The following is a 20,757-nucleotide window of genomic DNA, read 5'->3' as shown; positions in this document are numbered from 1 at the left end:
ACATTTTATGTCTGCACTGCGGTGCAATTATGTACGGTATTTCCAATAAAAGATAATGTATAAACTAAATATTAAATGCATGAAACGAGTCATCAAAACAAAAACATTTTGTTTGGAATTAAAATGTTTAAGTTTTAATGACCCTTGCAATATTTAACACGTTTCTGAGGACAGAAATACTTAATTTGTCAAAACAAAAAAATTGGCTGATTAATAAATAACGATGATTAGAAATGGCAAATATAAAAATCTGATATTTTTAATACCAATATAGGTTAAATTCTTCAGAAACAAAATGGTAGGGCTATTTCAAAATCAATTCAGGGCTTGTGTGGATTTTAATTGTTGAGAAAGGAAGTATAGTTTGAAATATCACTGCATGCCGCTGTCGCATTAAGATTTCTATTTGCTCGTCATGATGCCCATTGACCAAATTATGCCTAGTTATTTATTTAATTACTGTGGAAGCTACAGCTGATATGCAAAATTGACTTAAATTGTGTCTGAAAGAAATAGCAATGTATGTAGTTGTGTATGTGTTGTACAACACTATTAACACCAGCCCTGAATAACACACTCTGACTTCTAACCTCTGCACTCACAGGAGACCTGCTGCCTGCTGATGGGATCCTGATCCAAGGAAATGACCTGAAGATTGATGAGAGTTCTCTGACTGGAGAATCCGACCATGTCCGAAAGTCTTTGGAGAAAGACCCTATGCTACTGTCAGGTGAGTGCCTGTTTACAATCGCATGGATGACTCTGGTCTGAAGTGGTTCTGCTTATATACTGTATAAACTTTTCATAATTGGAATTATATGATCTACTCAACACCACCAATAAATAACATACTGTAAATTTGAAAAGTAGTGGCCCCAATACCAATCCTTGAGGAACCCCACAAGAATAAATTGTCGTCAAAGTCTTACATGAACTACAACAACTACAACTACTAATTGGGCATGGAATCATAAATGATTTCTCACTAACCTAAAGTAAAAAAGAAACTGAGACCCAGCTTTAGTTATTACTCACTGCTTTTTGAATCTTTCCCCAGGAACACACGTGATGGAGGGATCGGGCAGGATGGTGGTGTCCGCCGTTGGCCTCAATTCTCAAACAGGCATCATTTTTACCCTCTTGGGCGCCAGTGAGCACGACGAAGTAAAGAAGGTCAAGAAAAGTAAGACTTGAGGCAAAGCCAGTGATATACGTCTGAAAAAACAGCAACTTATGTTTTGAGTGTTAAAGGTCATACGAGAACAGTAATTGTGTGAACTGCTGCGAGGGAAGAAAAACGATCACGGTGTTGGCTTCTGATTTGTTTGTTTTTTTACTCTACTGTTTGAATGGTGTAGATGGGAGATTTTCGCCCATTTTTTATCAGGTGGTGGTTTGAAGTTAGCTGCCTTTGTCAGCAGGTAGACGTCCAGTCTGGGCTGATAACAGCAGAGCTTCTTCAGGGGACTAACTGTAGAATTAGAACTTAGAAGTGAAAGCATTTTAGTGCAATAAATGAGACCACAGATGAGGTGAACTGCCATGAGGGTGTAGTTTTTCCAACTTATCTGCTGAACAATAGCCAAACACAGCAGATGTGAAATCTGTCACTGTCTGAATTTCTCCAATGTAGCTGCACATATTAATGTCCTTGGCTAATTAGCTTACTTCATCCAATTTGAACCAAAGCTGTGTCTGAAAGAGTTAGGGTCCAATCCTATTATTATTGTATTATATTATTTTTGTGTGTGAAGAAAATGTTATCCCTTTAATTGACCCCATGTTTCCTATGTTATCAAGTTTGTCTATCAGTCTTGAAAAACAAGTCATTTAAAACATTTTTCCAACCAACTCTGGAGAGGAAATGCTAGGTACAGTAAGGAGAGTAAAAAATAACTAATTTGCATGACTTGCTTAAAATTTGACTTGATGAATTGTGCACTTGCAAACGAAAGCTTCATTGTGAGCAATTCAGCCAGTCCACAGTTTCAGTAGTGTTTCCAAAGAAATCTGCTCTCATCATGGTCTCATCTATTTGTGGTAGATAATGGCCTTTATACAGAGGTATTGATTTGACAGTCAAGTCACATAATGTTGGTTTAAAAACATGAAACTTGCCCTCCCTTTTTAACATGAACCTGCTTGTTAAGTGGAACCCTTGAAAAGCCAAAGTCCAGATGACCCTCGTACTATTACAGAGCAGTTTGATGTAAACCAACAGGCTTCTGCAGTCGGTCTCTATTGCTTTTGATTTGCTCGTGATCATGCTAACCCCCTTTTACTCATGCCATTTTCTTTAGTTTGTTTTTGTCTGATCATTTGTTGTTGGGTTTTTTTCACTGAAGTTGTCAGGCATTCATCGTGAACTGGCTGAATGTACCAGCTTAGTGGAGAGAGACGCTCAGGTTTTACATTTTTCCACACTTCTGTCACAGGTTTAAAAAAAAAAAAGCAGTAATTCCTAATGAGTAAAACCACAAGGCACAGTTTCATAATGAACTGAATTAAGTTAGTATGTCCTACATCGTTGACATAATATGTTCCCCTAGCTCAATAACCGCAGTTTTGTATACAAATTATTTTACGCCATAATCCTTATATCCTGCCAGAACCCTCATAAAAAGCGCTTTGAAGAAGTATGAACTGGACAAAATGGCCCCCAAATTGCACCCACTTTCCAACATTGTCCTCATTTCCTCAGAAGCTGTCCACACCCACTGAATGTGAAACTTTAATTTGCTCTCAAAGATAGAAACACAACAACAACAGTTGTGTTCTGGTAGCAGCAGATACACAGCAGATTTTACTGTCACACACGGTTGCATCAACTCCACTGCGCTCACAGGCACACACATTCATGCATTCATTCATCGACAGTCACACCCATTGGTTATCTCACAGCATTCGGTATGTGCAAAGTCACAGGCACACACACACACACGCGAGCACACACATTTGCAGCAGTTCGATCTCATCACTCACAAAGCACTAGCTGAATTTTAAAGAGCTCTCTCTTCCTCCCTCCCTCCCTCTCTCTCTCTGGGTTTGACCTTGCCAAACCTTCTTTTGCAAATAAAGCAGAGAGCTCTATAATAGGAAGTGAGTGTCACGAGGAAGGAAAGCTCAACTGAACTGCCACGCACGCACACGCTCATATGCATGCACATTTGACTGGTTTGAGGTCAGAGAGTGTTACAAACATCTGACAGTGATCAGAGCCAATCCACCTCTTGTTTTGAGAGAGGATTTTCATCCTTTATTTAAACAATAAGTGTCCCAACTGTAAAGCTGGAAGGATAATTGTTAAGTTGACCAGTCAGCAGCCTCCTTCCACATCATAACAGTTTAGATCCACTGATAGTAGTAGGTCATGTCGAATAAAGTCTGTCTTGATTAGAAATTCATTGGCAGGATATGAAATGAGAGCAGTGGAGCAGCATTCAGATGAATCAGCAACTACACAAAACGCAGCAAAATAGTATGTAGTATCGAGTTATGGCGAACGGAAATATATCCAGAAATGTTAGCCTCAGGCAGTAAATTATAGTAATGTTTATACACTAATACACACGTTTGTTCTATCAATGAAATAATCCCGAGTGTTGTGGTGACTCAAAGCAGCTATGTGTATCCTATGTGTGATGTATTGATTGTATTCATTTTTATTACTGAAAAAAATGGATTAGCTCACATGTGACACATGGTGGCCAGTGGTTCTCTGCAGCAGGGAGTCAAGTGTCTCTCTCCTCTGATTGGTCCATTCCTGCCCACAGCACACGCACACACACACGGCGCGCACACACACGTGTGGGTTTCCTTTTAGTTTGAGCTTTTTTATGTTTTCCCTTAGTTTAAGTTGATCTTATTTTTCCTTTGAACCATCTTATCAGCATTCCGCCCTCTCTCTCTGTCCGAACAGGTAAAAAACAAGGACCCCCCGAAAATCGCAACAAAGGTAACCCCTCCATTCATCCATCTGTCCCTCTCTGTCCCTCCATCCTTCCTATTAATCACCACCACCTCCTCACCCTCCACCCAGCGGCAGGAGGGCAGTCTCTAGTCCATATCTTTCTCTCTCTCGTTCTCTCTCTCTGGTGTAAAAAGGGGGACGTTCTCTCGCCTTGCTTTACCTGTCAAAGGGTGCAACTCTCAACTGCCAAGTCTTCGACAGCCAATCAGCATCCACAGTCGTCACTGGCGACTTTGGGTTTATATCTCTGTCTCAGCTCTGAATCCAGGATGGGACATTTTAAACACAGACAGTAAATGTTGTTTTGTAAACAAGCAGTCAATCAAAAATCAAAGAGCAATTTAATTTTGTTTAGAGATAAACACATTTTTGATATATTTGTGTCATGATGAATCATGCTTTTTGTACGTTAGTAACCACATGCAGTAATTCTCTTATCATTAATTAGCGGTCTGAGTTCATTAGCTAAAAGCTACACAGCCAAGTCTCTGAAATCAGCAATGTAGTTCTATTTAGAGGGAATTTGTCTTTATTTATACACTAAATATTTAAACACAGGTTACTTAACTATGAAAAGAATCAGCCTGAAGCACTTTAGCTATGTAAGTGATAACGCTCAAGCTAGCAAAGTTGCTGCTAATTGTACTGTATCTCTAGATCGATACCAACACAGCTAGGTTGCAAACTAATTAAATGCATATTAAAGGGGACATATTATAGCCTATTTCTTCAAGGTAACCTAGTTCCCTGGTGTCCTAATGTGACATGCTTTGGTCAAAATACCATAAGGATGAAGCACCACAGCAGTTCAAAACAGCCCCGTTTAGAACGCTCGGTTTAGTCGTATCTCTTTAGATCCACCTTAAAAAAAAAAAAAGTAAAACGAAACTTAAGGGACAGGAAATTACATCAGCCACAGAGGCTACTGGGAGCTAACAGCAGTTAGCATTTGGAAAAGTCCTCATTTACAGGCTTAATATGGCAGGCATAATATGTCCCCTTTAAGTTTAAAGTAGAATTTAATAAACCCCTCAGACTATAAACTTCTCAGGTTGTGTATTAGCAAATGTATTTACTGAACAGGAAGTATCGTATAAGTTCCAAAATGTATCGCGTGATAATTCAGTGCTCGCAAAAAACATGTCTCTGTCCTCAAAATGTCCCATTTCATACTAAGAAACTGAGACACATATATAAGTCCATCAGCGCTGACTCACTCTACATACAGCAATGATGTTCAAGGTGCCTTTAATATTTGACGTGTGTGAGTATGTGTGTGAGTGCGTGTGTGTGTGTGATGATATCGTTGCTCCAGACTTGACCAGTCAACCGTCCTCCAGGTCCCGTGTGAGCCAACACACACACCAACACATGTCCACACACACACACACACACACACACACACTCTCACTCCCAACCTCCCATGGTTCGAGCATCTGCTGCAGGCAGAATGCTTCTTGATGCACACAGACAGAAATGATACACAGATGGAGCTGCGGTCACTGATGACCTCCACTAAAAACACATCAAGAAGAAAACACCTCGAGTCATATCACTTACTCGCTTCACACCCCAATGAGAATCTATCTTCACCAACCCTTGCAGTTCTGCTGAACTTTGTAGCCTCCTTCAACTCCTAGTTTTTGTCTTCTTACCTGTGTCCGTTCAGTTCTCAGCTATTTTCATACCCTAAAGAGATACTGCTTCTTTGTTTACGCTGGATGTGGAAGAATGATGCTGTTTGTACTTGATAATGTATCAGAGAGCTGAATACACACCCAAAGATTTCTGAAAGCATTTTTAAAATGTTGTCACCTTAAAACTCACCATTCCCTGAATATGTTTCTCTTTCAAAGCTTGCATCACAGTAAGATCTCATGTACTTTTTTTTTTTTTAAGTCGAAGTAACTATAAAGTTTTATTACAACTTTTACACCAATTGATCACTTATCACAACAGCAAACGCAATAATTTGCTTTTTAATACTGATTTTCTGATGGAAATCTTGCCCTTTCAGCTGCTACAAATCTTTAATTCGTAACATCTATGAAGAAAGTTCTACTGAAAGTAGCTGTAATTCTATGTAAAAGCAACCAGAAATAATTAGCACATTTAAATATTTTCATATTTGTAATGGCATGTTGCTGTTGTACTGGTGGATATCCTGCAATCAATGTTTTTCTAATATCCTTATTGGATTTTCGAGGTTCCTATGCCCTTGAATCCGCTTTAAGAATGTATTGACTCATCGTGCACTCGGGGGAGTCTGTATGGTTCTTTTGATGGCCCCGCTTCAATCCAACGTAACACCCGAATGCATCAACTTAATTGCGGCATCACCCTCTTCTTCAGAAACATCACATTCAGCTTTCTCCTCGGTTAACTCTGCAGATAAAGGAGACGGCGGTGGCTAGAAGTCCTCCACAAAAGAGAGAGTAAGCCCTCGTCCACGTTTAGCATGCCGTGTTGTCGCTGTAATGCCTATTCAGGGCTATATGCTGCTATTAATGCCAATCAATATGGCAACAAGACCCTCCCTTGCAGCTCGTTTTAACATAAAATATGTAGACATGCGGAGGCAAGAGCCGTGTCATGAGGACTTTAGTGAAGCTAAACACATCCAATCAGTCTAAACAAAATAGGAAATATATCACATGGTTTTAGTGCATTTATTATACTATATATTAAATGTTTCTGTCTGTTGACAGAAGAGAAAAAACAAAGTAAACAACGCAATGCTATGATTTTCTTTATTTTATTTTATTTTTTTGGCTGTCTTGGGGCTATGAGTGTGTGTGAGAGTTGCACCCTTGCAGTATTAGTGGGCTGTGGGCTGTCTGTTCTGATTGTGTATCCTTAGTTTCTTTTTTTCTTTTCTTTGTTTGTTTCGCCTTTTGATTCCTCTCATTTCTCTCACTGTTGCCTCCTTGCAGGGTGTTGCTCAGGACTTCATGTTGTCTTGTAATCACTGTTTGACTCTCTCCCTCTTCTCTGTTATTCTTCTGTCTTGCTGAAGTCTCCTGCAGCCTCCACAGCTCTGCAGCCTCCTCTACCTCCTCTTGTATCTCTCTGTCGTGGTTCTGCATCGCTGTCGTTTTTCGTTTTTTTTTTTTGGGGTGATCCTTTTGAGTTTGTCTTCCGTTTTGTTGATTTTTGCTTACTTTTTTATCGTCAGACATCCTCTCCCCTCCGCCCACCATGCGTTCTCCCATGGTTCAGTGCTGCGCCTGTTAACAGTTCTGTGGTTGGTCAGTGGGTCTCAGTCCTGTTCATGTGAAGCTGTGTTGGTTAGTTCTATGTTGTGGCTTGTCTTCAGAGTGGACCATGTGCATAAAGCTCCACAGTTTCCTGGTTTGACACCAACTCGTACACACATTCAGAATGTCTTAATGTCATGTCGAGGTTGTGATGTCCTCAAATCACTTCCCTTAAAGCAAAGGTCAGTGTGGGGAGCTTCTTTATTATCAACCTGGTGACGCCGACACAGTTTGGTCATAGTATCTCTAAAACATCTCTGGTCTTGTGCTACAATTTTCAAATTTTGGCAGGTCCCCAAGCTCACTGTGGATGTTTCAAAAAACATTTTTTTATCATATCATAAAACCTTGAGTTGGAATATTTGAACAAGTTTCACCAACTTGTTTTACAGTACTGTGCAAAATGATGAGGCAGTCACCAAGAGAAATTACATGATTCCATTACCAGTGATGATGTCACAACTAGAACCTGAAATTGCACCGATCTTTACGACACATCGGCTTTATTACCCCAGTCTCATTTAAAACACGGTTTTTCATGTTTCCATTACCACATTTAAACACCAGTTATCGATTAAATGAACCAAGTTGCACATGACCAGATTTTTACAGGATATACACAATTAGAGTTTTTTTTTCCCCCTGTGGAGGAAGGCACAATGTCTCTACATGATTAGTCACATCCATCTACATCTATGAGTGCAACAAGCTCCCTTAAATCACTTGAGAACACCCTGTTTGTACGACTCGTTCTTACACGAGGCTCAGTCAGTTGAACTTGCTCTAATACATTTTAACTCTCTGCTAAAGGATGTCCCAAAAGAGGTCTGAATGTCCTCATTTTCACTCCCAGACACTGCGTACTGTATTTCAACCCTCAGTTTTTCTTTTTACCCCCCACCCCCGAGTTGTTTTTGCTTTTGGCTGCTTCCAGTGAACGTTTTATACAGCAGAAAACTGGGTTTGATCAAGAAAGAATCTTCTTCAATGACCTTTTTCCAAAATGAATGCCCCCCCCCCCATTCTGCTTGAAGTTCAGGACAATTGGTTTTAGATTTTGAATAACCAGAGTTTGATGTTGTATTTTTCTACTGGTCATCCAGGAATCTAAAACTGCTTTATGTCCATGATCTGTTGGTATTGTTAGTTCCAAAAGTGTTATTGACTCTTATGCAGTGTTTAGTACAAGACAACAGAGTTAGCCGATGTGTGGTGTTTGTGTATTTGTGTATGTATTCAATGGCCTAAAGACATTTCCATTAATGTTTAATAACCTAACAAGAACCTCATGGGATTTCAAGACGATTGACGATCCAGTGTCAGTCAGTGTTGTCAGCTCAGGTGTTCTCAAGGACAAACGGCACAACAAACCTCAGTGTGTCAGAGTAGCTGTAGATCTGTTCTGTTTCCATTCATCGCCTGCTTACATTTTTTTTTTCGGTCTGGAAATCTGACAAACAACATTTAGTGTAAGCCTGTCAGTAAACGACAAACAGATAAAAAAGTTGCTCTTACAGTACGACAGTCCAAACAGGGTCACAGGTGATACAGAGAAATGCAAATATAATGCATTGTTTGTTATACAAATGAGGAGCAGGGCGACCAAACAGGTTGTGAAACCAGATGCCATGTCAGACTTCTGAGCCCAGCCTCCTTCCAAACTCTGATCTGTGACATTGAAGTGTGTGTGTGTGTGTCTGTGTGTGTGTGCGTGCGCGTGCGCGTGTGAGAGAGAGATTGACTCATTGGTATTGATCGTTTGACGGGCCCCTGTTACATCTTCTCTGTTGTATCTGCTGGTCTCTGTTGTCTGCTGCTCTTCATTACGACCTGCTGCTCCCAACTCGTCTGTGACACACTCTAAAAGCTACCTGGACCTTTTCATGAATGTTCTGTGATCATAAAATGATGACATGCTGCTCTCTGCATTCAGCCAAAGGGTCAACATTATTAATGATAGAGTCAGGGGTCTTCTCTGATCCCTGAGAAAACACGTCTAATCGTTTTTCAACTTTTGGTCAAACTGAATCCGTAATATTTTCTCTGCCTCTCTACCCTTTATTCCCAAACCACTCCTTAACCATCCTCCATTTTTTCCTTTCTGTTGTGTTTTGTTTTGAAATGTATTATTTTCATTGATTCAATTCATTCACCTTTTGCCCACCTGTTACTTCACCCTCTGCTCCCAATTCCCCTCTCCCATCTTCATTCTTAAATATGCAACCACCCATCTTTTCATAATCGGTTATCCCCACTGCATGCATAACCCCCTCTATCATCCTCCTCCAATCTTTCCCCCTTACTCATCTGCATCTTGATACCTGCCCCCCTCCTTCTCTGTTGACCTCCTCACCCTCCACCTTACCCCTCCTCCTCTAGCCAAGACCCAGGACGGCATCGCCCTGGAGATCCAGCCCCTGAAGAGCGACGAGGCTGCCGAGTCTGAAGAGAAGGAGGAGAAAGAGGAGGCCAAACCAGTGAAGAAGGTCAATGTGACCAAAAAGGAGAAATCGGTGCTGCAGGGCAAACTGACCAAACTGGCTGTACAGATTGGGAAAGCTGGTGAGGAGCACACGGATACAGGCGCACACACTTATCAAATCAACTGCCGATTTTAAAAGCTGAGTGTTGTAAAAAGCTAAAAATGAGAGTCAGTCAATTGTGTTATAGTCCCACCATCATTGATCTGCTCGAAACTGAGCTCCTTTTTTTTTTCTCTCTCGATGATGTGACTTACAGGAGTATAATCATCCCGGTACATTCAAGTGTAACAACTTCTAATTGTTGCTCTTGCTTTAGATGTCTCGCTGAGCCATTTTCAGTGCTATTTTCAGAAACGTGAAACTGTTCCTTCAATAGCACATTAAAATAGAGCGCTGGAAGGCACTCAGTGTTATTTGATGGGTGATTTATTAGTTCATCCTGAAACTGAAGGTTTTTCTGTGTCATTTCAATTGACCTTAATACAGCGAGGGGTTTTTCACAAAGGGAGGGTGCAGGAAAAACATCTTCTTGTTCACCTGCTTCCACCGTCACTGGTTGTGCATTCAGGATGTTGTCTGACTATCGATTTTCCCTTTTTACTTTGACATGATAGGCCTGATAGCTTTAACTAAACAATGACTGCAGTGTTACCTTAGTCCTATACATCAACAGTCAGGTCAAACAGTCAAGCATGAATGCATTCAAGAACATGAAACAGTTGATTGTGGAGACGGATGGAAAATCGAGTGACTGTGATGTTGTGACTTCGAAAAATAATTTTGATAAATGGTATCTTCAGCTGCTCCACTGCTTTTATGACACCAAAAATGTCACATTTTTACATTATAGGAATTCATAACGTGTCAAACTGACATGACTTCTACAGAAGAAAACACAGATCTGAAAACTCGTTCTCCTCATTTCACTCAGGTCTGATCATGTCAGCTGTGACCGTCATCATCCTCATTCTCTACTTTGTCATCGACACCTTCGCGATCCAGGGTCGGACCTGGTTGGCTGAGTGCACCCCGATCTACATCCAGTACTTTGTCAAGTTCTTCATTATTGGGGTGACTGTGCTTGTGGTGGCTGTTCCTGAGGGTCTGCCACTCGCTGTCACCATTTCACTGGCCTACTCTGTCAAGGTAAGCAATATGGGATGCAAAAGGAAATTATGAGATGTATCTTTATGTATTTATCTCCTTTTTTTCCCCGGTGATTTATTTATCAGAAACAGTACAGATGTCCTCTTGTCACACTTGTCTGGGAAACAATTGATAATTATGCCTTAAAGCATAGCATTATCTCAATGACCAGGTCATTATTAAAAAAGCAATCTTCACCTTTTGTCTTTTAGAAAATGATGAAGGACAACAACCTGGTGCGGCACCTGGACGCCTGCGAGACCATGGGCAACGCCACGGCCATCTGTTCGGACAAGACCGGCACGCTGACCATGAACCGGATGACAGTGGTGCAGGCGTACATCGGTGACACACACTACAAAACTGTTCCTGAACCGGAGGCCATCAAACCGGAGACACTAGAAGTTCTGGTCAACAGCATCTCCATCAACTCGGCGTACACAACTAAAATCCTGGTGAGACCATCACAGTGTAGAGCTGCAGCTATATACACTACCGTTCAAAGGTTTGGGGTCATTAAATGAATCAGAAATACACTCTATACATTGTTAATGTGGTAAACGACTATTCTAGCTGCAAACGTCTGGTTTTTAATGGAATATGTACATGGGTGTATAGAGGCCCATTTTCAGTGTTCTTATGGTACATTGTGTTTGCTAATCGCGTTAGGAGGCTATTGGATGATTAGAAAACCCTTGAAAACCCTTTTTCAATTATGTTAGCATAGCTGAAGACAGTTTTGCTGGTTCTTTGAAGAAAGCAAAGTTTGAAGGGCCAAATTATTTCTTATCTTATCAATGTCTTGACTATATTTTCTATTCATTTTGCGACTCTTTTGATGAATAAAAGTGTGACTTTTAATGGAAAACAGTGATCCCAAAGTTTTGAAGGGTAGTGTACAACAAAACCCTAACATTGATTTAAACTACATTTTACTCCGAGACATTTGATGGACATGTACTGCAATCCAATACACAAAGGAAATGTTATATTGGATTGTTCAGACAAGCACTTATATTGTATTTCAAATCCAACAAAACTGAAGCTGTGTACTCCTGCTTGTGACAACATGAAACTGTTGCTACAAAAACCCTTTTCCTTCAGCCACCAGAGAAAGAAGGTGGACTGCCCCGTCACGTGGGCAACAAGACTGAATGTGCTCTGCTGGGCATGGTGCTAGAAGTAAAGAGGGACTATCAGCCAATCAGAGATGAGATCCCAGAAGAGAAACTCTACAAGGTGTACACATTCAACTCCTCCCGCAAGTCCATGAGCACGGTGCTTAAGAACGCTGATGGAGGCTTCCGTATGTACAGCAAAGGAGCGTCGGAGATTGTCCTGAGGAAGTAAGATGAGATCTAATGATATAAAGATGAATGAAGTCATGGATGCCATTCCTTTCTTCTCTGTTAACATCTCCCCTATAATCACCAATTCATCGCTCTCTTTTCTCCTGATAGATGCTCACGTATCTTGGATGCCCAAGGCCAGCCCCGCGTCTTCAAGCCCAAGGACCGCGACGAAATGGTGCGCAAGGTAATCGAGCCTATGGCTTGTGATGGGCTGAGAACCATCTGTGTGGCATACAGAGACTTTCCTGCTGAGGGCGGAGAACCAGTCTGGGACAATGAGAACGACATTCTAAATGAGCTCACCTGCATCACTGTTGTTGGCATCGAGGACCCCGTCAGACCTGAGGTACAGTGCACGGTTAATCCTCTCTCACACAAATGAAAACACTTCCCAATGCTGGGATATGTTCATGTGTGTAAGGTAGTTCGGTCAGGTATAATATCATAAGTCACTATTAGGTTAATTCAACAATGTAAAATATGATTGATGGATGCAAATCCGTAATTGTAGCGTGTAGTGGAGCTGAAAATGGAGGCTGAAATTAAACGGATTGGTTGCTCACTGAATGCAACGCAGCACACCAAGAATTGGAAGTATTACGAGTTGTTAATTAAAAGGTAATATGAAATTCTAGAATGTAATATTTAGACATCAAACATCTGCTTTGATGTGTCACAGACACCTTAAAGAGGCATTTGAACACTGTCATTGCCTGATTTGTGTCACAGTTACAGAATACAGTTTGCTTGTGTGGGAATTGTTAAAATATGTGTATCTTTAGTGAGAGAAGAAGGATCTTCTGTTCTTCAAAAAAAAAAAAAAAAAAACATTTTACTTCTTTCAGTTTCATTTCCATTGAAGCTGATGTTGGATAAACAAACACAATTTACTCATTTTATTTGGTGAACTGCACACAGACACTCATCAAAAAAGTCATCTAGTTTTAGATGATGGTCCAAATAAAGGAGACTAGGACTGTGTTTGTAAACTGCAGCTACACTTTCACTGATGAAAGCAATTGTCTGCAGGAATTCAGCAGTCACCGACGTTAGGTTTTTTTTGGTGAAATCTCAAAAAAACAACAAAGAGAAAATGCAGATCAGGTGACGTAACTGACCTGATCCGACAGGCTGCTTTATATTATTATACATTTAGTGTCATAAGAAAACATGTTCCAATTATTCCAATAGTGTTAGACAGTGTGGAGATAAATGCATACACCTTCCTTAACACGAAGACGCCTGAAGGGAGTCCTGCTCAGGTGTGTCAGAGTTAGATGCTCTGAAGTGTTCAATGAAGTCTGTAATGAAGCTCAGAAAGCATCAGTGCTGCTGCCTGCTGCTTTAATGTCAAAGCACGAAGATCACAGTCAGGATAGAAATAACCAGAGAGCTACAGGAGCCCGTCATTTGTCTCTACGTAACCTGTGATGGACACAATATTTTAGCACAGAATGACATTTTTTGTTTCATATTCAGGAAAGACAACCTCCAGTCAGTGTTGTATTTGTAAAAGGAATTGACCCTCCATCATCATCATCATCACAGAGATCAGTCTTTGTATAACCACTCACTCAATGTGGTCAGATACACAACTTTAATGACTGAGCTGACTGCCAGCATCTCTTTCCTCATAATCATGTCAGGATACAACACTGCCCTAAATTTCACATATTACCCTGTTCAATTATTCAGTAAAGCACATTAACAAATCTACAACTACTCAGCTACTCTGGAAGCGTTTTATTCACTCTATTGAAATCTATCACTGTGATTTTTAGATAATTGATCCTTGACTCTTTTTTTTTATTATTATTATTATTATTATTCTATCACAGAACTGTGTCATGTTCAGTGATAGAAAGTTAACAAAAGCAGCTTCTCACGCTGACTCATTTTTAAAATGGCAAGCTTCCAGTAAACCATCTGTTCTCTTTGCTGGATGTATGACAGCATGCTAAATCGAGGCTACAGCTAACATGGCCCTGGCTAAAAGCCTCAACGGTTAATTATTAATGAAGAAGACATTAAAATAAAGGTGCAGCATTGTTCATGTGTTGCAATGTAATTCCATGCCTACATCATCTATAATAGCGTATTTGTTTTGCATTTTTAAGTACAATTTTTACGCATGACAAGTATTTTATTATTTATATGTATATGAATATTTATTAATCATACAAATATTTAATACTGTCCTGGTTATAAAGAACAAGACGGCTAACATAAGCCTGTGATATAGGCTAAGATATGCTACTAGGACATGCTAATAGGGGCATCCTACAAACACTCTGATTTCTATTGTATTTTTGTTTGTGAAAAAGTGTCATAATAAGACATAATGTCTCTCTGAGTACTCCGACTCATGTACACCAGGTAAACATATGACAATCATCTACTGTACCAGGTACAAAGCTGGACAAACACCCTCAACAGTGTCTCTGAGTTAAATTAGTATTGTCTTCACCCATCCGCTTAAATCAATGGGCCTTTCTACTTAATTCAAATAAATGACGTGGGTATGTGTTTGTAAGCAGTCTCATGGGAACCCTGTCATCAATTAAAGGTTCCTGTTGAGCAGTGACAGCATCCAACAACTTTCTGAATGTCAGCTGTCCATCACATCACAGTTGACTCTAGACATCTATCTGTATTCTCTGTTTTATTTAAGTCCTTATTTTTAATTAGCATGACTTTGTTTTTGTTTACACTCCTCCAGGTACCGGAGGCTATTTCTAAGTGCCAGCGAGCAGGCATCACTGTACGTATGGTTACTGGAGATAACATCAACACAGCCCGGGCTATTGCAACCAAATGTGGCATCTTGCTGCCCGGGGAAGATTTCCTGTGTCTGGAGGGCAAAGAATTCAACCAGCAGATAAGAAACGATCAAGGAGAGGTGAGAAAACTGTTGGTTGTGGCTAACAGTTATGTGAATGAAAGTATTAAAAATGCACTATGTGGTACATAGCATGTGTTTCACTGCTGCTATTGTGATGATTATGGCAGAGTTAGCAAGTAGTTAACAAAGCTTCACTGTGAAGGACGCTACTGTGCAAATGTGGAAAGTGTAAGCACAGTTGCAGGCCGTCTATCTATGTGTGGGACAGTTATGTAAATGCATAAGTCCTCTCATTGTCATGCCCTAAAATTAGCGAAATACTGCACTGTTTACTGGAGATCAGGTTTGTGTAGTTCGGTTGCCTCTCTCTGCCTCAAGAGTTAGCATAGCATTGCCAACACGTGCTTGGACACACACACACACACACACACACACACACACACACACACACACACACACACACACACACACACACACACACACACACATACACACACACACACACACACACACACACTGTTCACATAGCAGGAAGGATGTTGCTCTTTTTTATATGAAAAAAATCACCAAAAGCGTCTTAGACATGATTTTAGCTTGATTTAAAGGATGATTAACAGAGGACCTGAAAAATGTCCCCTGTTCAACTTGGGGTCCCCTGTTTGTGGGAGTGTAACGATACTGAAGTCCCCTGTTCTACTCGTTTACAAGCACACACACACACACACACACACACTGTTCTTTAAGTTGCAGATGTTGCCTTTGTTTTATTATTATTATTATTGTTTGTGTAATAAGCTTCCTCTTCAAAACTAAAAACACACACTCAGGCTTGTTTGTCCACTCTGGCTGCCATTCAAACGTGGTGGTCTCCATAAAGCAAGATGTTCCAAATGCCCCTACATGTTACACACTGGACCTTTTTTAATAAAATGATTGTACATGTTTTGTTTTTCTAGGTGGAACAAGAACGTCTGGACAAAGTTTGGCCTAAACTGCGTGTTTTGGCTCGTTCTTCACCAACAGACAAACATACCCTGGTCAAAGGTGGGTATTCTGTATTCTGGCAGGATGTGTCTTGTAATTTGGCTAAATATAAAATGTCATATTTGCACAAGATTTCCCCTGAAATACTTGTACACACATTAAGCTGGAGAACTGCTTTGTTTTGTTCCGTTCTGTTGATTAGGCATCATTGACAGCACGGTTGGTGAAACCCGACAGGTGGTGGCAGTGACGGGAGACGGCACCAACGATGGCCCCGCCCTCAAAAAAGCTGATGTTGGCTTTGCTATGGTAACCACATCTTCATATTTCACTTTTCCCTCCGTTGCCTTTGTTCAGCTCTCCACTGCTTCATTCATCTGCTGTTTCAGTTCGCTCTGCATCATTACCAAGAAGAAAAGAAACACTTTGAGTTAATTACATTTCTAATCCCATGAAATGGCTGTTTTCTCAAAACATCATGCACAATAATGCTTGAGCTCAGTGCCATTAATTCAATGAGATAGCTGTGAAATGGAATAGTAAATCAATAAATGTTGAGCTCGTGTGCTTTGGCTCATCCACAGAGTGGGGATCCCACTCTTCTGTCATGTTTACTGTCTTTGTTCTCCAAAAGCACAGCAAGGGAAAACAGGGACAACTCCTTTTAATATATAAAATACATTGCGTATTTAGAGCTGAAAATATATAATTGTGATTTTTTTTATGACAGACATCGCAATTATGATTTAATTTGTAATTTTCTCTCAATATTCACCGTGTAATATTTGAAATGTGACTGAGCATGACCACATGATTTATGTTCTCATCCCTGCGATGTAATACAAAAATATTAATTACCATGACTGAAACCAATAATGCATTTCACTCACCGGTTTTTCCATTACAGAGGCAGATATTTATATATTTGTATGAAGAAAAAAAATCAGAATACTGGTCTCAAATCAGTTAAATCAGTGCAGTCTAAACCTTTAGCAGATGAATTGATTATTAAATATTCAAAGATGACAACAGATTGCACCAACATTCACAATACATTACATACAAGAGCAAATATTCACGGAGATTTCTGTAACACCTAATATTTTTTTGGGTGACACTTTAAATTAGGGAACACATATTCACCATTAACTAGGTGCTTACTAACATTCATATAAGTAGCATACTAGCCCTTTATTAGTAATTATTAAGCACGTATTAAAACCTTATGTAGAAAAACTCTTAATTCATGTCGTAATAGAGGTAGAATGAGGTTATGTAGAATAAGGTGTTAATACGTGGTTAATGATTACTAATAAAGGGCTAGTGCGCTACTTATATGCATGTTAGTAAGCACCTAGTTAATGGTGAATATGTTCCCTAATTTAAAGTGTTACCTATTTTGGAATTTGAAAACCAGTTATTTCCAAGAGTTTTTTTGATTGTTTGATAAATGAATCACAACTTCATTTTATGCGTTGTTATTTAATGGCTCTAAAGTAAAATGCTTGGAAAACATCAATCGAAAACGTCTCCCATTATGAATGAATGGAGTGTTTTGTCCCGGCTAACATCAGTGGACAATACTGTGAACAGTTATCCGTTAAATGTGCCTGCAGACGAGCTCAGTGATCAGCTGAGCTGTGTGTGGTTTTCATGTGACCCAATATTTACTGAGGAAAAGTCGAGTGTCTGCTCCTGCAGCTGATGTGTTGTCAAACACCTCCTCGATGGTCGTTACTCTTGTCAAACAGCAGGACGGAGGCACTCGTGGGATTTTACCACTGACAATCCTGTCCTCATCATGTGTCCCACATGGAATCATTTCATTTATCTCTAAGTGTGATAAGTGTTCCCTGGTCAATTATCACCTGTTCTGAAATGAGAGTATGACTCTACAGATAGACACAGACACTCGGATCACAGCTTCTGCTGTTAATATGAGACTAATTCCCCTGATTTATTTTTATTACACTGTCAGTTGACTGGGTCAAAAGTATTACTAGTTAAAGCCATGTGTACTGGAGCTACATTGTCCATTAATACAGATGTCAGACTGAACTGGATTGGTCTCTCTTGGTTTGGAAATTAAACCAATCAATTTCAACTGTATATTCAGTTATATAATTATAGACAGTGGGCTCGGTCATTTGCCTTTCCCCGACTTACTCATTTGATTGGTTGATCAGATCATTTCACAATTAAATTCCTGATATGATATGTTTTTTTCTCATAGGTTCTGTGTTTAAGCTTTTGAAAAGCAGCTCCTGTTTGACCTTGGAGCTCTTTGTGATTCAGTGATGCTTAAAAGTGATCAGAATTAGTAGCAGCTCATCCTTTGACTTCTACATTTATGGGACTGTCAGCCATGAAACGACGACAACAACAACACCACTGTGCTCTAAAAACAGTTCCAATGGCTTGTGTCACATCATGATGATTTTCTGCCAAGTAGAGGAAAGTGCACATACAACACAAATAAAACTAAAACCAGAGGAAATAGTATCATGTTATTTGTTTAGGTGAATTAATACCTATTGCATATTTGGAATATAAGTGAATATTTACAGCAGCTGATGTCATGTGTGATTAGGCCAAAATATACTACAGTGAGTGTGTTCATGCCAGTCTCACTCAGTGTTTATATTATTATAAATAAAGTAATAAGACATAGATTATAGGTACACTCATACATAGCATGAAAGTGCACAGCACTTGTTCATAGATCAGTTTAGGTCTGCGAGTGGCATTTGTTGGCATTGACATACACCAGTTGTCCAGTTTGTGTTTTTGAGTTTGTGTCTCACTGCTTTGTTGAGAAAGTGTTATAAGTATTATGTCACTCTGCTTCCTTTCAGGGAATCGCCGGCACAGACGTGGCGAAGGAGGCGTCCGACATCATCCTGACCGACGACAACTTCACCAGCATCGTCAAAGCCGTCATGTGGGGGAGGAACGTCTACGACAGCATCTCCAAGTTCCTGCAGTTCCAGCTGACCGTCAACGTGGTCGCTGTGATCGTGGCGTTCACCGGCGCGTGCATCACACAGGTAGGAGTTTGTTGGTGACACAGAAGATCTGGACTTGAGTCAGACAACAGATGGATAGTGGTAGTTGGCCCTTGAATCCAGTGTTAATGTCGCAGCTGGAAACTGTGGTGTTGTTATTGGAAAAATAATTTTATCATTTAATTAAAAGTGCTATTTTCCATTTGGTTGAAGCTAGTCTGTCAGTTTTCTACAATTCTACAATCCCGTTCTGCTCATGCTCTAAGAACATACTTTATGTCCTCACTTAGAAGAAAACTGATAATAAGTACGCAACCTAATTTTCATCAACACTATCTCATACTGGGCTTAATCATCCATGAATAGTGGTCCAACTGAGTTAGTTCAATAATAATACTGCACTGTGGATCGGAATATATTATAATTTAATTAAATAATTATTAGAATGATGCATTCAAGTATAAAAAAACCAGTGTTCATCTCCAGTATTGAACTTGTGGCTGCGGAGGCTGATGTTACCAAAAACATTTACTTATTCATTCTACTTTCAATTGTAGGTGTCACGATTTTTAATTTTTGTATTTTTCATTCATAAAAAAAACCCTATCAGTTATATGTAGAGACAAAAGCTAATCTAGAGTATCTTCAATCTTTTGCCTACAACCCTTTTTGAAACTGTAATCAAAAGAAAAAGTTGTCTCTTATCGTACAAGAGGGGAAAAATTAGCTTAGTGTGGCGTCCATTTGACATATTTACAGAGCTGATCAGCTCTGATCATTCTTCTGGCCAGTGGTCAGCTCTTTCAAGTCAACGTCTGACTCGGAATTTGGATCGAATGAAGCCACCAGAGACAAAGCCTTGAGTGAATCACTACCTTCTGCCTTTCCTAGCTGGCTTATGTTTTGATAGCTAAATCAGACTTGAAGACGTTTTGATGCATCTGCGTTCACACTCTGTAAATCTCCGTTCGCTCAAACAATAACAGAATCAAGAAATAGCAAATAATCTGTGACTTTGATGCGTCTTGTCTCGAAGCTGAGAGGAGGCGAGGCAACCGTGCCACTTTTTTTTTTTGTTTCGTAATGCGTTTCTCTAATCATGAAAGTGAACTCCTGACACAATAAAAAAAAGAAGAAGGAACTTGCGGCTGTGTATTAATTGAAAGGCTCACAGCTGGCAGGACAGATAACTAATTCATCTCCAGAGCGGAGAAGAAAAAGTAGGTTGGTAAGATACAGCCTGAAACCATGGCAACACGCCACCATCATAATCCTGAAATATAACAGGGACTCAGCAGGTCTGTGGTCTCTGTGTTGTGTTCATGCTCATTGATCATCCGGTGCTTGGTGTCTGATTGGTCACTGAAATGTTGGCACAGATCATTAAAGGACGGTTAAGAGATTTTATGTCTTTATTGTTTGCACAGAAAGTTTTAGAAATGTCGCGTGCGTGTGCCTGTTAATTATTTCTTCCAGCTGCACCAGGCTTTTGAATCTGAACAATAGGATAATATGGGCTGGATAGCGCGAACGTAGAGCATAGAAAAGCCCATTTTCATGGTGTGTTTTTATCTGTGTAAGAGTTGGTCTTTTAAGGCACATTGTGTAACATTTAGCAACAGTTATTGGTGAAGTTAAGTCGCTTCAGTTTCAGTCAAAAAAGGAAAATAATTGCAGCTAAATGTTACACACTTTGGACCCTTTAAAGAGCAGTGAGC

The 20,757-nt window shown here is 39.9% G+C and overlaps 1 protein-coding gene across 1 annotated transcript in view; it reads left to right on the top strand.

The window, feature by feature from the left end:
• Positions 1-20,757, top strand: part of LOC310929530 (plasma membrane calcium-transporting ATPase 1-like) — a 74,384-nt gene that overhangs the window by 41,682 nt on the left and 11,945 nt on the right. Inside the window, exons 5-16 of the mRNA XM_083892316.1 lie at positions 605-730; positions 1,058-1,183; positions 3,920-3,955; positions 9,607-9,789; positions 10,642-10,856; positions 11,069-11,311; positions 11,961-12,202; positions 12,317-12,554; positions 14,928-15,107; positions 16,007-16,094; positions 16,237-16,343; positions 18,890-19,081. Of these exons, the coding sequence (XP_083748442.1) occupies positions 605-730; positions 1,058-1,183; positions 3,920-3,955; positions 9,607-9,789; positions 10,642-10,856; positions 11,069-11,311; positions 11,961-12,202; positions 12,317-12,554; positions 14,928-15,107; positions 16,007-16,094; positions 16,237-16,343; positions 18,890-19,081 (1,976 nt within the window). The remainder of the gene's footprint in view (positions 1-604; positions 731-1,057; positions 1,184-3,919; positions 3,956-9,606; positions 9,790-10,641; positions 10,857-11,068; positions 11,312-11,960; positions 12,203-12,316; positions 12,555-14,927; positions 15,108-16,006; positions 16,095-16,236; positions 16,344-18,889; positions 19,082-20,757) is intronic.

Source organism: Microchirus variegatus (genome assembly GCF_963457635.1).
Source record: "Microchirus variegatus genome assembly, chromosome: 7".
NCBI classification, from domain to species: domain Eukaryota; kingdom Metazoa; phylum Chordata; class Actinopteri; order Pleuronectiformes; family Soleidae; genus Microchirus; species Microchirus variegatus.
This window is presented reverse-complemented; position numbering and strand designations above follow the sequence as displayed.